The 17,518-nt window shown below is 39.9% G+C and overlaps 1 protein-coding gene across 1 annotated transcript; it reads left to right on the plus strand.

Moving 5' to 3' along the window:
• Nucleotides 1–3,178: 3,178 nt before the first annotated feature.
• On the plus strand, nucleotides 3,179–16,846 carry LRRC8B (leucine rich repeat containing 8 VRAC subunit B). The gene is made up of 2 exons (XM_039474303.2): nucleotides 3,179–5,317; nucleotides 13,966–16,846. Exons 1-2 carry the CDS (start codon nucleotides 3,179–3,181, stop codon nucleotides 14,236–14,238), a joined length of 2,412 nt encoding a protein of 803 aa, XP_039330237.1. The 3' UTR covers nucleotides 14,239–16,846.
• Nucleotides 16,847–17,518: the final 672 nt, after the last annotated feature.

A 17,518-nucleotide genomic window follows, 5' to 3' on the forward strand; every position in this document is an offset into this window, starting at 1 on the left:
AGCATATTGGATTTATTTAATTTTTTTCATTATAGTAAGTATACATATTTAAAACACATTATTTTGGTCAATGTTGACTTGTACTCTTGTTGAATAAGTATTCACTCTGTCAAATACCCATTTTCATTGTTAGAGCTATTATTGTTTTCATTCTTTTGCAATTTCAGTTGCATATCTTAAATGAATTTAATTTTCAGGATCTTTGAGGGGGCAAATAAAACATGAACTTAAAGCTGAAAGTACCCTTGGAGATTATCTGCTTCACTCTTTTTATCCATTACAAGCAATTCCTTTGCAACTTCCCTGATGGCTGGTCATTTTATTTATTAAGATTCTGCTCAGGACATGGAGCTGAACTGTTTCACAGAGCAGCCAGTTCGATAACTTTCCACCACAGATTGAATCAAAATGTGATATTCTAAAGCTTCCACCTACCTGGTTCTACCTGGGGAGCAAATCTACTGTTCTTTCACCTGTTAAGTTGTTGCACAAAAATGTAGAGATAAATTCTTGGGCTCACCTAGTCATCTATTATCTCAGCTGAATACCATCAGGTGCCTGTGTTCCTCTGCAGGAAATGGTTTGTAAACAACAGCTTCTGGTTGCTTTTTTGCCCATTTTATCTTTAACCTATACCTGTAACTGAGTATTGGGTTTCAGTATTGTAATCTCACCAGGCAGGCACAGAAGGACTTCTCCTCCTTTATCTGGGTTCACCTATTAATATGGCCAGAGGTTATAATCAGTATTTCAGCACAACAGCTATCACATGATTAGCTGAAAGTATGCATACATGTCAACTAAAATCCTAAAGTATTTTTCACATGTTCTTGCTTTCATCCAGCAGTGTTTTCTACCATCCCTCACACCCCCGGCCATATCTTATTTATAGTATTTTGAGGTCTAAGCCCAGGACTTTCTATTTGTCTCATTTAATACTCTCATTTTGGTTTCTGTCTTACCTTGACACACAAGTATGTAAGGCAGAGAGGTGAAGCAGAATGAGAAGGACTGAGAGTAAGAAATAGATCCACTAAACTAGAGTGAAGGAGAGAAGCCCTGGAGGGGTATATAATCCACCTGCAGGTCCTAGGAAGAAGTTGAATTTATAGAATGTGACGCCCAGAAAGGACACAAGGAGAAAATAGTGCTCCAGTCCAGCAATTAAGCACAGAAGTTATGGAATGTCCTAACAGGTACAAGAGCATGAAGCTGTAGGGTTCAGAGTCAGATGGTCAGGAATATGCTGAGGATGAGACTTATTAACAGGGAGCAGGGACTTTGTAATGCTATTCTAAGGTTCAATGCAGCATACCAGACCCCAGAAAGAGAGCAAATGAGAGGAAAAAGATCTTCCTTGGGGATGCTACCAATACTAGGGTGTCTAGAGAGAAACTCAGCAGGCCCAGAATACATAAGACTTCAGACTCAAGAAAATCCAGGAAAAGCCCTGGTGCATAGGTTAGAGCTGGACCCAGCAAAGGGGGACCATGCTACTGTGACTGTATATTTTTCTTCTTTTTCTTACCAGATATTTTCTAAGACCCATATATTTCCTTTTTACCTTACGCTTTTACCTTACTCTGTGCCATCTTATAGATGATCTGGATTTGACTGATAAGCAATTTTTGTTGATGTATGTTTAAGGCTCAACATAGAAATTCTCAGGAATGTTGTCTGAATACTTTTCAGTATGAAAATAAAAGATAATCTTGTTTTCCTGAAGGCACAAATAATTTAATAATGGAATCTGCCTTAATCGTTTGTCCTTTCACTGCTTTGCCATCCCAACATTAAACACGAGGAGTCCCTTTGATACAGTATTCTTTTTTTTTTTTTTTTGAAACGGACTTTCGCTCTTGTTACCCAGGCTGGAGTGCAATGGCGCGATCTCGGCTCACCGCAACCTCCGCCTCCTGGGCTCAGGCCATTCTCCTGCCTCAGCCTCCTGAGCAGCTGGGATGACAGGCACGCGCCACCATGCCCAGCTAATTTTTTATATATTTTTTTTAGTAGAGACGGGGTTTCACCATGTTGACCAGGATGGTCTCGATCTCTCGACCTCGTGATCCACCCGCCTCGGCCTCCCAAAGTGCTGGGATTACAGGCTTGAGCCACCGCGCCCGGCCTGATACAGTATTCTAGGAGAGCTTTTCTTCCTTATTCTTTTCTAAGCCCTAACTGTTGCTTCCCAACTTTTAAATATTCTTAAGTTTTTTAATACTCATGTACTTAAATTATAAAGCAAAAAGCTCATGCAGAAAGGAGATGATGCATTCAGTGACAGGCTGTTTTGGGCATAGAATCCTAGGTCCCTCTAAGCCTAAGGGGTAATTTTATAAAGTAAAGCTTGCGTAAAAGAGGCTCCTCATGGTGATCAAAACAACTCTCGAGCTGTAAGACGTGGGACGAGATAATGAGCTCCAGACGTGGGACGAGATAATGAGCTTACTTAGACATTCTGGAAGGTATAATGTGACCATTAGAAAACAGGGCCCAGGTGTGGTGGCACACAGCTGTAATTCTAGCACTTTCAGAGGCCAAGTGGGGAGAATCACCTGAGGCCAACAGTCTGAGGCCTGTAAGACCCAGAAAGAAAGAAAGAGAGAGAGGAGAGAGACAAGGAAGGAAAAGAAAGAGAGAGAGAGAGAGGGAAAGAAAGGAGGAAGGAAAGAAAAGGGAAGGAGGGAAGGAGGGAAGGAAGGAGGGAGAGAGAAATGAGGAGCATCAAAACAAGTTCTTTCAATGTGAGTTGAGGGAGGAAGGAAGGGAGGGGGAAGGAGGGAAGGAAGGATAAATTAGTAGCATCAAAACAAGTTTTTTCAATGTCAGTTGAAGAAAAATTGGCTCCTGGTTTTTAGTAGCCTAGCCTGGAGTTGAGATACAAGAGGTGACAAGATAATTAACCTCAAAGGCTACCCCTAAATTTCTTTCTAGTCACCATCTAAGAGACTGTGGTTCAGAGTTCTCATGACCTATGGTTTCAAATGGAACCAGAAGACTTAGGTATCCCATTGATCAGCTCTCCCTTTTAGGTTTTATCCCAGAGCTAAATCCTACTTGGGAAAGAGGGTATGTGTGTATTAGCATTAGAATTAAATGCTTATTTGAGTACTTGGTTCAGTAGTATTTCTTTTATTTTCCTCTTCCAGTTTCTGTACTCCTACAAGGGAAAGTCATGATTACACTAACCGAGCTAAAATGTTTAGCAGATGCCCAGTCATCTTATCACATCTTAAAACCATGGTGGGACGTGTTCTGGTATTACATCACACTGATCATGCTGCTGGTGGCCGTGCTGGCTGGAGCTCTCCAGCTGACGCAGAGCAGGGTTCTTTGCTGTCTTCCATGCAAAGTGGAGTTTGACAATCACTGTGCTGTGCCTTGGGACATCCTGAAAGCCAGCATGAACACATCCTCTAATCCTGGGACACCACTTCCGCTCCCGCTCCGAATCCAGAATGACCTCCACCGACAGCAGTACTCCTATATCGATGCTGTCTGTTACGAGAAACAGCTCCATTGGTTTGCAAAGTTTTTCCCCTACCTGGTGCTCTTGCACACGCTCATCTTTGCAGCCTGCAGCAACTTTTGGCTTCACTACCCCAGTACCAGTTCCAGGCTCGAGCATTTTGTGGCCATCCTTCACAAGTGCTTCGATTCTCCATGGACCACCCGCGCCCTGTCAGAAACAGTGGCTGAGCAGTCAGTGAGGCCTCTGAAACTCTCCAAGTCCAAGATTTTGCTTTCGTCCTCAGGGTGTTCAGCTGACATAGATTCTAGCAAACAGTCATTGCCCTACCCGCAGCCAGGTTTGGAGTCAGCTGGCATAGAAAGCCCAACTTCCAGTGTCCTGGACAAGAAGGAGGGTGAACAGGCCAAAGCCATCTTTGAAAAAGTGAAAAGATTCCGCATGCACGTGGAGCAGAAGGACATCATTTATAGAGTATATCTGAAACAGATAATAGTCAAAGTCATTTTGTTTGTGCTCATCATAACTTATGTTCCATATTTTTTAACCTACATCACTCTTGAAATCGACTGTTCAGTTGATGTGCGGGCTTTTACAGGATATAAGCGCTACCAGTGTGTCTATTCCTTGGCAGAAATCTTTAAGGTCCTGGCTTCATTTTATGTTATTTTGGTTATACTTTATGGTCTGACCTCCTCTTACAGCCTGTGGTGGATGTTGAGGAGTTCCCTGAAGCAATATTCCTTTGAGGCGTTAAGAGAAAAAAGCAACTACAGTGACATCCCTGATGTCAAGAATGACTTTGCCTTCATCCTTCATCTCGCTGATCAGTATGATCCTCTTTATTCCAAACGCTTCTCCATATTCCTATCGGAGGTCAGCGAGAACAAACTGAAACAGATCAACCTCAATAATGAATGGACAGTTGAGAAACTAAAGAGTAAGCTTGTGAAAAATGCCCAGGACAAGATAGAACTGCATCTTTTTATGCTCAACGGTCTTCCAGACAATGTCTTTGAGTTAACTGAAATGGAAGTGCTAAGTCTGGAGCTTATCCCAGAGGTGAAGCTGCCCTCCGCAGTCTCACAGCTGGTCAACCTCAAGGAGCTTCGTGTGTACCATTCATCTCTGATAGTAGACCATCCTGCACTGGCCTTTCTAGAGGAGAATTTAAAAATTCTCCGCCTGAAATTTACTGAAATGGGAAAAATCCCACGCTGGGTATTTCACCTCAAGAATCTCAAGGAACTTTATCTCTCTGGCTGTGTTCTTCCTGAACAGTTGAGTACTATGCAGTTGGAGGGCTTTCAGGACTTAAAAAATCTGAGGACCCTCTACTTGAAGAGCAGCCTCTCCCGGATCCCACAAGTGGTTACAGACCTCCTGCCTTCACTGCAGAAACTGTCCCTTGATAATGAGGGAAGCAAACTGGTTGTGCTGAACAACTTGAAAAAGATGGTCAATCTGAAAAGCCTAGAATTGATCAGCTGTGACCTGGAACGCATTCCACACTCCATTTTCAGCCTGAATAATTTGCACGAGTTAGACCTAAAGGAAAATAACCTTAAAACTGTGGAAGAGATCATCAGCTTTCAGCATCTTCAGAATCTTTCCTCCTTAAAGTTATGGCACAATAATATTGCTTATATTCCTGCACAGATTGGGGCATTATCTAACCTAGAGCAGCTCTCTTTGGACCATAATAATATTGAGAATCTGCCCTTGCAGCTTTTCCTATGCACCAAACTACATTATCTGGATCTCAGCTATAACCACTTGACCTTCATTCCAGAAGAAATCCAGTATCTGAGTAATTTGCAGTACTTTGCTGTGACCAACAACAACGTAAGTAAATCCATTCTTTATTCAGTATCTGCCATACTTGTAGTGTGTTACATAGGGAAAGAAAACACACTTCAAATCATACTATGTATTCTCAAGCCAAGCCCAATCCCATCTTGTATAAATTACCAAAACACTGAGCATCCATTTTTAATCTAACTTACAAGTTGTCATGGAGATTTTATGGAAAAAATGTATAAGCATTTGGCACAGTTCCTGGCACATAATAGTTGCTCAGCAAATGTTTTTCTCTTTGTTTCCCTTTCCAATTTCCTACATAAACATCACAAAGTATTTAAAACTGTTTAATTTGTTACCGTAGAGGTTTTTGTTTTATAAAGGTGTTAGGTATTTAGGGAGTTGGGTAAAACTTTTCAGTTTTCCAGATCTGTCATAATAAAATAAGTTTTTAAAATGCTGGCATTATGAATTATTCATAAATTCTCTTTGTGATGTGGTGAGAAAGATTTGAAATCTGCATGCATGTCTAGAAAGATGATTCAAAATGAAAGACCTGCCTCTATAATGCAACACTAGGCCTTCTTAGAAGCTTTATCCAGGATCCATGGTTTAGAATGAACCATAATTTGCAATAGTAAAGCCAAGTTAAAGAAAATTTAACTTTACCAAAAACATGAAAAAGCAAAATAAATGAGTAGTTTCCTAGGTTAAGATATAGAGGAGGAGGAAAAATAAAAAAAAGAAAAATTCATTGTAGTCAAAAGGCAAGAGAGTGAGGCCAGTATCCATTTGGGACGAAAGAGGGAAAATCTGATCAAAAATGAAATCTGCCAAGGGATGAAACTGACATTTCTCTACATGAATATGGGTACAGCTATTCTACCACACTTGAAAATGTATTATCTCTTAGACTTTCTGTAGTTCATATTTCATGGTAATTATAGCTATGACCATGGTGTTGCCTAATAAACATATGAATTGTCAGATATTATTTTTGAAAACCATAAGTGTTAGATAAATACCAGAAAATTGAGGGATGAAAACAAAATTCATGCTGATTTTTAGAACTCTGGGACTTTATTCATATATAAAAAGAGAGAGCCCATTGTAAGGCAAATGAGACATCTTCAGATCTTAAAGGTTTATGAGATTTTAAAACTACATTAGGATTGATCTAGACTAGCAGTGTGATTCAGCATTACCCAAAGGGCTTGCTGAAACACAGATTGCTGGGCCCTACTCCCAGGGTTTCCGATTCAGTAGGCCAAATGTAGGACCCAAGAGTTTACATTTCTAAAAAGTTCCCAGGTGTATCTGATGATGCTGGCCTAGTGACTGCACTCTGAAAATCATAGGTCTAGAAGTATATCATTAGTGCCATTTAATTATGTGTCTGATTAATATTAATATCATGGTCACATTTTTTCCATTGTTAAATCTATAACCAAAAATATATTATTTTGAAAGGCATTGGTTCCACTAAGCAGTTACACACAGTTAAATCACTTTCAAAAATGGATTTTTGGAAGTCATAGCTTATTCAGCTGTTAGCTGGCCATGCATTATTTAAATGTATGAGCAGGTGATTGTTTTCACCAAGCTAATGTAATAAAGAAACCTTGAGACCATTAGTATTTTTGACACCAAGTTTATGGAATCCTAGACCATATCCGAAACAGAGCATAACTGTGAATATCAGACACATGCTTTCTTGAATAAGAAAGAATATTCTGGAGCACAAGAAAAGTCTTATGCTGAAAATACTTTATAACCAAAGTAGAATGGTATCTTTTTGAGTGCATTGTTCCAGAAACCTGAGAAAAAGTAGTTGCTGAGCATCTTTGGAGCCCAAATAATGAACATGACATCTTTGAATTGGTGAACTTAGGGTCAAAGAAGCACTCTGCAGAGACTATGTAATAATATAAAGAAACTGAAACTCACTCAGAGGACAGCCACCAAGAAGATGAAAACTCTGATAGAATAGTTTAGCCTCATGATGGGAAGTATGGGTGGGTGGGAAGGGAGAATTGCCCACAGTATTGGTCTTCAGATATTTGAAAAATTTACATGGCGAACAAAACTTGTGAATAGCCACAGTGTTCGAACTTAGGGCAAGTGAGGAGAACTGGGGCCAGCAGGGGAAGATTTCTCATCTTTCCCGTGTAGCTATTCAAAGATTGAGCATTTGAGGAGGGAAAAATAATTTTCTTATTAATAAAACTCTCCAGACAGGGACTGGATGCTCAGTAGGAATGTTGTTAAAGGACATTGGGGAATTCATGTTTTGTGTGGGCATTTAACTAATTTCAAGATGATTTCCAACCTTGAGAGTCTCATGATTCTGAGTTAGATCAAAATATTGGATCACAAGGTCAGGAGTTCGAGACTAGCCTGACCAATATCGGAAAACCTGTTTCTACTAAAAATACAAAAAGTAGCTGGGTGTGGTGGTGCCCGCCTATAATCTCAGCTACTCTGGAGGTTGAATCAGAAGAATTGCTTGAACCCAGGAGGCGGAAGTTGGAATGAGCTGAGACTGCACCACTGCACTCCAGCCTGGGTGATAGAGCGAGACTCCATCTCAAAAAAGAAAAAATTAGAAAGTATCACAGTGGCTGCATACATAGTTAGATATATGTATACTCAGAAACTCAAGCCAATTAGTCCATGTGGAATAGTGGTTAGTAAAGATTCCTACAAGAGGCATTTTATTTTATTTATTTATTTTTTGAGACGGAGTTTCGCTCTTGTTACCCAGGCTGGAGTGCAATGGCACGATCTCAGCTCACCGCAACCTCTGCCTCCTGGGTTCAAACAATTCTCCTGCCTCAGCCTCCTGAGTAGCTGGGATTATAGGCATGCGCCACCATGCCCAGCTAATTTTTTGTATTTTTAGTAGAGACGGGGTTTCACCATGTTGACCAGGATGGTCTCGATCTCTCGACCTCGTGATCCACCCACCTTGGCCTCCCAAAGTGCTGGGATTACAGGCTTGAGCCACCGCACCCGGCCACAAGAGGCATTTTAAACTTCTGTTCTCAAGACTTGGGCAGTGTATCAGGTTTATAGATGGAGACAACGACTACCTCAAGCAGAAAAGACATCAGTTGAAAGAATATTAGATATCTCATATTACCACTGAAAAGACTGCAAAACCAAGCTTGGGAAACAATCAGTTACAAAGTCAGTCAGGCAGCAGTGAGAACTATAGCCAGAATCAGGGCGGAAAAGCAAAATGGTGAGGATACACTGTCCAGGTACCAGCACAGAGCACTAGTTCTGTTCCTGAAAATTTGACATTGCTACTGTTGTGACCCTGGGCCTCCCACAAAATAGATTCTTCATGGCTTGCACTTCTTTGTGATGTTAGCCCCAATTCAAAGTCCAAGTCTGAACAGCTGATGGGTATAGTTAATGAATGTCCACATTGCAGCTGTAAGAGAGCTGAGAACACAAGAATCTGATGGTGGTATTTTCTCTAATAGGAAGTGAGCTCAACTACCCACCAAGAGTTACAAGATAGGGAATTCCCTGGACATGGGAAGGTGTTGGGCAGTCGCTGGTGATGAATATTCACTGAGCAGGCACTTCAGTGTGTCTTCCATAGGACAGTAATAGATGTCACCACAAAAAGCATTAAATGTTTCTTTTGATCATATTTTTGCTGCAGGATTCTTCAGAGTCTTTAACATATGAATATGCATTGTGCTTCTCCAAGGAGAGCTGATACGCAATATTTGCCAAATGTGTTTGAGCAAAACACCTTTTTTATAGAGTGACTCTTGTGTTCTGTGAAGCACACCCTATAGGAATACTGGATGAGGGAAGTGTTAAAAGATAGGAGTCATCCACAGAGGATTGAAATAAGCATGCCCTGATGTAGTAAGAGATGAGTTGATTTAGCAAGGTGGGTCAGAATGAAGAGTGCCTGCACATCTGCCAGTCAAATTCATGTTTGAGTCACTGGATAGTGACTAGTGTGAGACTTCAGCTTGAAAGTGCTAGTTATCCTGAACTGGTACCTTCAAAGGAGGCTCTCATTGTAGCATATAAAAGGCTTGGGAGAGGACAGCCAAGAAACAAAACCCCATGGAAGGGTTGAATCAGTTAAGATTGACAAGTGGGAATATAGATTTAAAACAAAGGACAAAGACTCTCATTCCTGAAAGGACCCCTGAGTCGTCTAGTCCAGGGGTCCACAAACTGCAGCCTGCAGGCCAAGTCTACCCACTGCCTGTTTTTATACAGCCCAGGCTAGGAATGGTTTTTACATTTTTAGATGGTTGGGGGAAGAAAATTAAAAGGATATTTTGTGACACATGAAAATTATATGAAATTCAAATTTCAATTTCCATGAATACCATTCTTTTCATTAGTAGGCCTGTATTTCATAGTGGGCCAAAATTATACTCAATTAATATATTTTAAATTTCGTCACTTAAAAATATGGAATTTTTTTCTCTTATTATATAAGGACCTACATAATATTTTCACTTTTGCCTTTTGGCCCAGAAAGCCTAAAATACTTATTCTTATGGTCCTTTGGAGAAAACCTTTGCTGACCCCTCCTCTAGTCCACTGTCCTTATTTTACTGAGGCTCAGAGCAATTCTTCACCTGAGGTCTGAAGTTTCCTGGCAAGGGGGCTAGGATGGAACCCAAACATCTGAGTTCTCTACTGTTATTCTACTATGTCTCCTATGTAGACATCTAAGTGATTCTACATGGGGAACAGTGGTATGTGCGGGTAGGCATGGAAAGTGGTAGAAGAGGAGGCAAGATCCATTCCTGTCACAGTGCCAGAGAGTAACTGAATTATGGCAGCATTGATTGTAATGAAGAGAAGCACAAGGCATGGGAAAGGACTGAACTAGGCTTGCTGAAATCTTAGACCAGTCCAGTTGACACCTAGGTCTTTTGACTTCCCCATTTGTTCTTTTTTTTTTTTTTTTTTTTTTTTTTCTGATGCTAGCTTGAAGACTTTTAGCCAGAAAGTGAATAATGTAGAAATTCCTTCTGAAGATCATTTATGTTATAGTGCATGTTGTTATTTTTGGCATCATTACTTACAAACAGAAATATTCAGCTTTGTTTCTTGAAAGGATTGGACTTTAGGATTTGTAAGCATATCCTGAGATAGCATGTATCATTGGCTAGAAAAAAAAATCTGGTATTGAGAAGGATTCTAAAGTAAGATCCCAGCCTCTGGGAAAAAGTGGAGGTATTTAATTAACAGTGTTGGCGGGGCATGGTGGCTCACGCCTGTAATCCAAGCACTTTGGAGGCCAAGGCGGGCGGATCACCTGAGGTAGGGAGTTCAAGACCAGCCTGACCAACATGGTGAAACCCCGTCTTTAAAAAAAAAAAAAGAAAAAGAAAAAGAAAACAGTGTCAGCCACTGATGTAAAAGAAAACCATCCTGTTCTGGGGAACTTCAGTTCATTTTGCTGAAGACATTTGGTTGTCAGAGAATTCTAAGATGTAGAGTAATTATATAGCCATTAGTTTTTCTTTTTGTTCTTGTCTATTTTGTAGTTTATTATATAGTTTGTTTTATGTATGTATGTATTATATGTTATAGTTTATTCCATAAAACCATTTTATTTCAGGAGTCTATCAGCCTTATAATAGTCTAAGTTTTCCCATTGGTTTTTTAGAAGAAATCAGTAGTTCACTAAGGTAATTTTTTGCTCTCTGGCTCATGTATCATACAGTCTAAGAAAGGGCATGCTAAATAAATTAGTTTTAAATAAATGTTTTCTAACTTTTTAAATAAAATTTGTTTTTACAAAATTTGTTGACCCAGGCAAAATTGGGGTTCTTGTAAGCTTCAAGGCAAACTATTTTTAAAGCTGTAAGTAGATTTTTCAGGATAAAATTGCTGAGTTGAAGGAATATCTTGAGTCTTTAACAAAACCCCCCAGCCTCCTTTAGAAAAATTGAATGACACTAGGTGATCCTGTGCCTTAGCTGGCTAGAGAGCTGGAGAGAAAGCCCCAGAGATGGACCCTCACACACAGGAGGAGTTACGCCAGCGCAGCAGCTGACTCACTTGCAAAGCAGCAATGCTAAGGGGCTGGCCTGGAGGTGTACCCCCACTAGCTTGGGAAATCCCTCTCCTCCTGGAGCCTGAGAAGTCCACCAAAATCAGATTTAGAGATTTGAAAGGAGATTGGTGGGAATGTGGGAGTGCTGATAGCCAGACAAGAGAGTGAGGGCAGTGGCTTCAGGATCGTCACCCAGTAGGAAATCAGTCCAGTTAAACGAGGTACAGACTGGGAATCTGAAGCTGACTGAAGGGGAATATAGAACTCCCTAATGCAGCTCAGGTTAGGGCATGGCACTTTTCTTCATACCACTCATTACAGACAGTTGGGTAATTGTTTAATGTTTCTCTCTTCCATGAGACCAGTGCTTCTCAACTGGGAATGATTCTGCCTCCCAGGAGACATTTGTCTGGAAACTTTTGGTTGTCACAACTGGGAAGGGGAGTGGCACAGGCAACTGGTGGGTAGAGGCTGAGGATGTTTTTAAACATCCTACACTGACAGAACAGCCCCACAGCAAGAGCTTTTCCACCCAGAATGTCAACAGTGCCGAGGTTGAGATGTCCATGGTGACCTGTGTTAAGCTACAGTTCTCAAAGGCAGTCATTTTAACTCAGCACTTTATCCCAGCAGCTAGCTGGGAGCCTGGCACATCAGAAGGCACTCAGCACATGCTCACTGAATATAAATGAGCCAAGCCTGATTTCTGTTTTAGCCAGTTTGCCTGAGTTATTTCATAGGCACCAACAAACACTCCTAACAATGAGCACACTGAACAGGACTGATATTTTCCTCCACTTGGACATCACTGACCCTATTTCTGAGCTGCAGATGTCTCTGTGTAGAAGGGTTTGCCTTTCAACGAGGTTGCATTTCTTCTCATCTCTCTCTGCCTCATCTCTCAATATAAGTCTGCATATGTTTCCATCTGTTCTTGAGAAGAAAGTGAAATTGCTGGGCGCGGTGGCTCACGCCTGTAATCCCAGCACTTTGGGAGGCCGAGGCGGGTGGATCACGAGGTCAAGAGATCGAGACCATCCTGGTCAACATGGTGAAACCCCGTCTCTACTAAAAATACAAAACATTAGCTGGGCATGGTGGTGCATGCCTGTAATCCCAGCTACTCAGGAGGCTGAGGCAGGAGAATTGCCTGAACCCAGGAGGCGGAGGTTGCGGTGAGCTGAGATCGTGCCATTGCACTCCAGCCTGGGTAACAAGAGCCAAACTCCGTCTCAAAAACAAAACAAAACAAAAAACAAACAAAAAAAAAAAAAAAAAGAAAGAAAGAAAGTGAAATTAAAGGGTAGGTATTTTTCCTTTTGTTTATATCTGATATTTTGGTGTACAATTATCATCTATATGGAATGTTCTTAGCAGTGACAATCATTAGATTTATTTTTAAAGATATACAGCACTGAATGTGCTTATATAAACTAAAAAAAATGAGTGATGTAGGAGAATGAAGTTTACAACATCATTAACATTTTTTAATGGAATTTGGTCATTTTTTAGTTTATATAAAGGCTATATATCCTTTTGAGGAAAGACAGTTCAGGATGGCCCTAGAAACTTTTCTCCCAGGAGGTCTGCATTAGCCCATCAGAGGATATAGGCCAAGTCCCTGAGTGCCCTTTTTATCCCTGTTTCTAACAAAGCCACTTTGTGAACCAAGGAACCTACATTATTTCATAGTTTGTAGGTGCTTCCTGTCCCCAGCCAATATATAGAGTATTATTATTGGGTGGGGGGGGGGGGCGGGGAGCAGTATGTGCAGTCTATCTATGCTGAGGCCAGACTTGCCCCTCAGTGAAGTGATGTGTTGAAGGGATTGTGTATGTGCTCAACTTCTCTGGAGGTCTTTCCTCAATAAACCCTATTTCTTGAATGTACTGTGGCTCCCTTAGAAATTGACATACAACCCATCCACCATATAGGGGAGCAGTCAATGTGAGCAGCTTTAGGAGTTGACCTAATTTGCAGAATATTTATCATATTTAAAAAATATCTCTCTGTGTTATAAATTATTTAATTGAAACCATGCCAGAGGGAAGGAACAAGGGTATATATTCTGGTGTATGTGTATGTAGAGGGGAATGAAATTTACACATATATATAATCATAATTTTTTGCTCTGCTTCTGTAGACTTTTTTAAAAAAGAGAATAAAGTTTTCAGTCTGCTTTCAGGATCTTAGGATGTTTTTAAGGGTACTGTTCATTACATTATCCAGTAAGTAAGCTCTTTATGAAGACTCTTGAGGGTAGCTTATTTCTGATCCAGGACTCAAGAGTTACTATGATTCTTCTTACTGGTTTTTTATCTTAAAGACAATGTATGTATAACTACATTGTCTTTAAGAATTGCCTATTAGAGTGTTTTAAAACCAAATTCATTGCCCACGCATACACAGCAGGGATGTAGGTGTCCAAGGCAGCAGGAGTCCTCACTCAAGATACTCCTGTGTTTATTTTCCCTTTATTTTTTCATCTACTTCAAATTTATCATCACGGTAGTATGCATCGCTTATAAACGTCTAGAAATGTTTTTTTGGAAAAAGGTAGCTAGCAGTATAAAAAAGTAAATGTCTTACCAAAAGCCATCAAAAACCGATTTTACCAGCTTCTTTTTTCTTCCCTTTCCAGATTGAGATGCTACCAGATGGGCTGTTTCAGTGCAAAAAGCTGCAATGTTTACTTTTGGGGAAAAATAGCTTGATGAATTTGTCCCCTCATGTGGGTGAGCTGTCAAACCTTACTCATCTGGAGCTCATTGGTAATTACCTGGAAACACTTCCTCCTGAGCTGGAAGGATGTCAGTCCCTAAAACGGAGCTGTCTGATTGTTGAGGAGAATTTGCTCAATACTCTTCCTCTCCCCGTAACAGAACGTTTACAGACATGCTTAGACAAATGTTGACTTAAAGAAAAGAGACCCATGTGTCAAAATCATTTTTAAAAGTATGCTCGGCCGGACGCAGTGGCTCATGCCTGTAATCCCAACACTCGGGAGGCCGAGGCGGGCAGATTGCCTAAGGTCAGGAGTTCAACACCAGTCTGGCCAATGTGGTGAAACCCCATCTCTACCAAAAATATTTTAAAAATTAGCCAGGCATGGTGGCACACACCTGTAATTGCAGCTACTTGGGAGGCTGAAGCAGGGGAATTGTTTGAACCAGGGAGGTGGAGATTGCAGTGAGCAGAGATCATGCTACTGCATTCCAGCCTGGGCAACAGAGCAAGACTCCATCTCAAAAAAAAAAAAAGCTTCAGGGCTTTAAATGAGAAGTAAAATTTTCTAAGTTAATAAAGATGAAGAATGAGTGACTATTATGATGAACCATAACTAAATGTCTTCTTAAAGCAACTCAGTGACTAGCCCTAAATTAACCAGGTAAAAAATGTTAACACTAACCTGAAGTTTTGTGAATAATTGTTCTTTAACTTATTGAGATGTTATAAGAAATGCACCTCGAGGGTAGAGTGCGGACATGAAATGACTGAATTCCTCCTTGCAGTGTTCACCTTGAAAATTGCATAGGTATTCTCTCCTCTTCTTCCCCTAGTCCCAGTTACTTATTTGCACACCTGTTTGAACTGACTTCCTGTTTTGATATTTATCACCAAGACCATAAACTCATCAATATGAATTTTCTTGATGTCTACTCACCACTGTCTTTGATTTATGTTCTTCTTAAATTTTTTTAGTCAGGGTGTATTGTGCTTGGCAGAATTCCTTTTTGGCTTAATTTTTACTTCCTTTCCCAGATTGCTTGAGTCTTCCTTAATCTGATTTTCTCTTAATAACAATTATGAACCCTGAGAAAATGCTGGCATTTGGTCTTTGCCTAGCACAGGAGCCGAGTATTTAAGACATATGATCCTTGGGGCATCCTGAAAATTAATCTATTCCCTAAAAGTTCTTCTTGTCTATCATCAAGGCCTTTTCTTATGTGTTAAGAATTTTTATATTAAATGTAAAACATATAAATATTTTCTATTGTATAATCTTGGATTCAACATCTGTGAGGATAATTTTTGTATGATACATAGAATTTATGCATTTCTTTATGAACTTACTGTTAGTGTACTTGATTTTGGCTGTTTATAACTCTCATGTTTATGTACATTCTGCTCCAAAATGTTTTTGTACTCTGCAACTAATTACTTTGGATAACAAAAGCCTTGTGTTTAATGCCCTAAAGTATTTGGGAGTTTCCTTGTGAGAGAGTGGTCTCTACCTCTCTCTTCCCTAGTCGCTGTGCAATCCTACGGGTACAATTCTTAATTACTTACAAAAACTGTGATAAGAGGGGAGAGGTGCAGATTTGGCTTTTAAGTTGATTTTAAAATACTTTGTGGAGAATAAGTAAGAGTTAAAGGAATCCATCTGCGTAATCTCTAGCTTGATAATAATGTAAAATAGCCTCTATTCAGTATCTAAATTGAGTTCTCAAAACCCACAAAGAAATAGATCCATTTAACTGAAATTCATCTCATGCCTTTATCTAACTCTTCTGGAAAATACATTTTGCTTCTTTTGATAAAGAGCTTTGTGTGTGGCCTTTTATTATCATGCATATTGTTAAATGAATAAAATCAACTGACTCATTTTGGGGAAATGTACATTTTTAGTGTGTTTTTCCCTAACACATTTGGTCTAGGCATTATGATGCCACCTCTTCATCTTGGATAGAACTATAAAGAAATCTATTGGCCGGGCGCGGTGGCTCAAGCCTGTAATCTCAGCACTTTGGGAGGCCGAGGCGGGTGGATCACGAGGTCAAGAGATCGAGACCGTCCTGGTCAATATGGTGAAACCCCGTCTCTACTAAAAATACAAAAAAAAAATTAGCTGGGCATGGTGGCACATGCCTGTAATCCGAGCTACTCAGGAGGCTGAGGCAGGAGAATTGCCTGAATCCAGGAGGCGGAGGTTGCGGTGAGCCAAGGTCGCGCCATTGCACTCCAGCCTGGGTAACAAGAGCGAAACTCTGTCTCAAAAAAAAAAAAAAAGAAAGAAAGAAATCTATTAACTGCACTTAGACAAAACTGGAAAACATTATGGGCCAAGTGTACCATGTATATGGAATTGTGGTGTGTGGTATGTTTTCTCTTGCTTTGTTCCAGAAAGATGAAAGTGGAACTTTAAAGTAGAGCTTCCCTCACCCGCCACACTCTCCTGCACTAACATTCAGAGAAAAGATTTATTCAAATCAAATGAAATTTGAATAATTTAGCTATAAGGAATATAGGACACCAAACACGGCCTCACACATTATTGTTTATTCTGAATGGAAAGGAACAGTGTAAAAATAAACTACTTACCAAAACTTGCCTTTAGTCTGAACATTCAGGCTCTCAGGGAAGCAGGTGTAACTGATGAAACTGACTTCTAGGACTTCAGAAAACAGATTCTAATTATATCCATGTTTTTTTGTTGTTTTCATTTTTTTAAATGTGAGTTGATGGTTATTTTAGTGTTTGACAATAGAATTATTGTGTATACTGATTCCAGTGTGGTATATGGTTAAGTTTTGGACATGGATATGCCAAAAGTGCTTAAGTGTTTTTGGCCACATAACTAGCTAGAATTTGTATGAAAAAATCTGACCCTCTTTTATAAGAAGAATTTTCAAAACAGCATTCAGATTTGCTACCGTTCACCTGACGAACTTCTCCATGGCTCATCACTGGTTTGGTTCAACTGCAAAAGTCATTGGCTGAATTTTCCTTATTGCCTACATAAATTTCTGGAGGAATTGACTAGCAGTTTAATAATGAATATTATAAGCTGCTTTCCACACACAAGGGTATAGTTATTGGTTCAATCTGTGTTGTTCCTGTTGCCATGGTTTTACATCTTTTAATTTAAACCTCATATACCAGTGTTTAGGTAGCTTTTGAGACAAGGTAGCACTGATTACAAGGAACAATGAGGCTACGACCTCACATAAAAAATGTGGTGTTTATACCACCTTGGAGCAGATCTTTATTTTACAAGTGTTCGTATTCACTTAAGAGAATTTTAAATGAAGAAAATTAAGTTTGTTAAATTATGAGACTTTTGCTGGCATTTGATTTCCAAGAATACATATGCATTTTCCAAAATATAAATGTGGAGGTTATTCAGAACAAAATTCATGTCTTATGGTAGTACTGGCATGGGTTGATTTTATTTGCATGCACACACAGACACA

This window comes from Saimiri boliviensis, chromosome 11 (assembly GCF_048565385.1).
Source record: "Saimiri boliviensis isolate mSaiBol1 chromosome 11, mSaiBol1.pri, whole genome shotgun sequence".
Taxonomy (NCBI): Eukaryota; Metazoa; Chordata; class Mammalia; order Primates; family Cebidae; genus Saimiri; species Saimiri boliviensis.

Coding starts and splice junctions, on each gene's coding strand:
- LRRC8B (XM_039474303.2), top strand. CDS start 3,179: ATGATTACACTAACCGAGCTAAAATGTTTAGCAGATGCCCAGTCATCT. Junction 5,318..13,965: donor TTGCTGTGACCAACAACAAC/GTAAGTAAATCC, acceptor TTCCCTTTCCAG/ATTGAGATGCTACCAGATGG.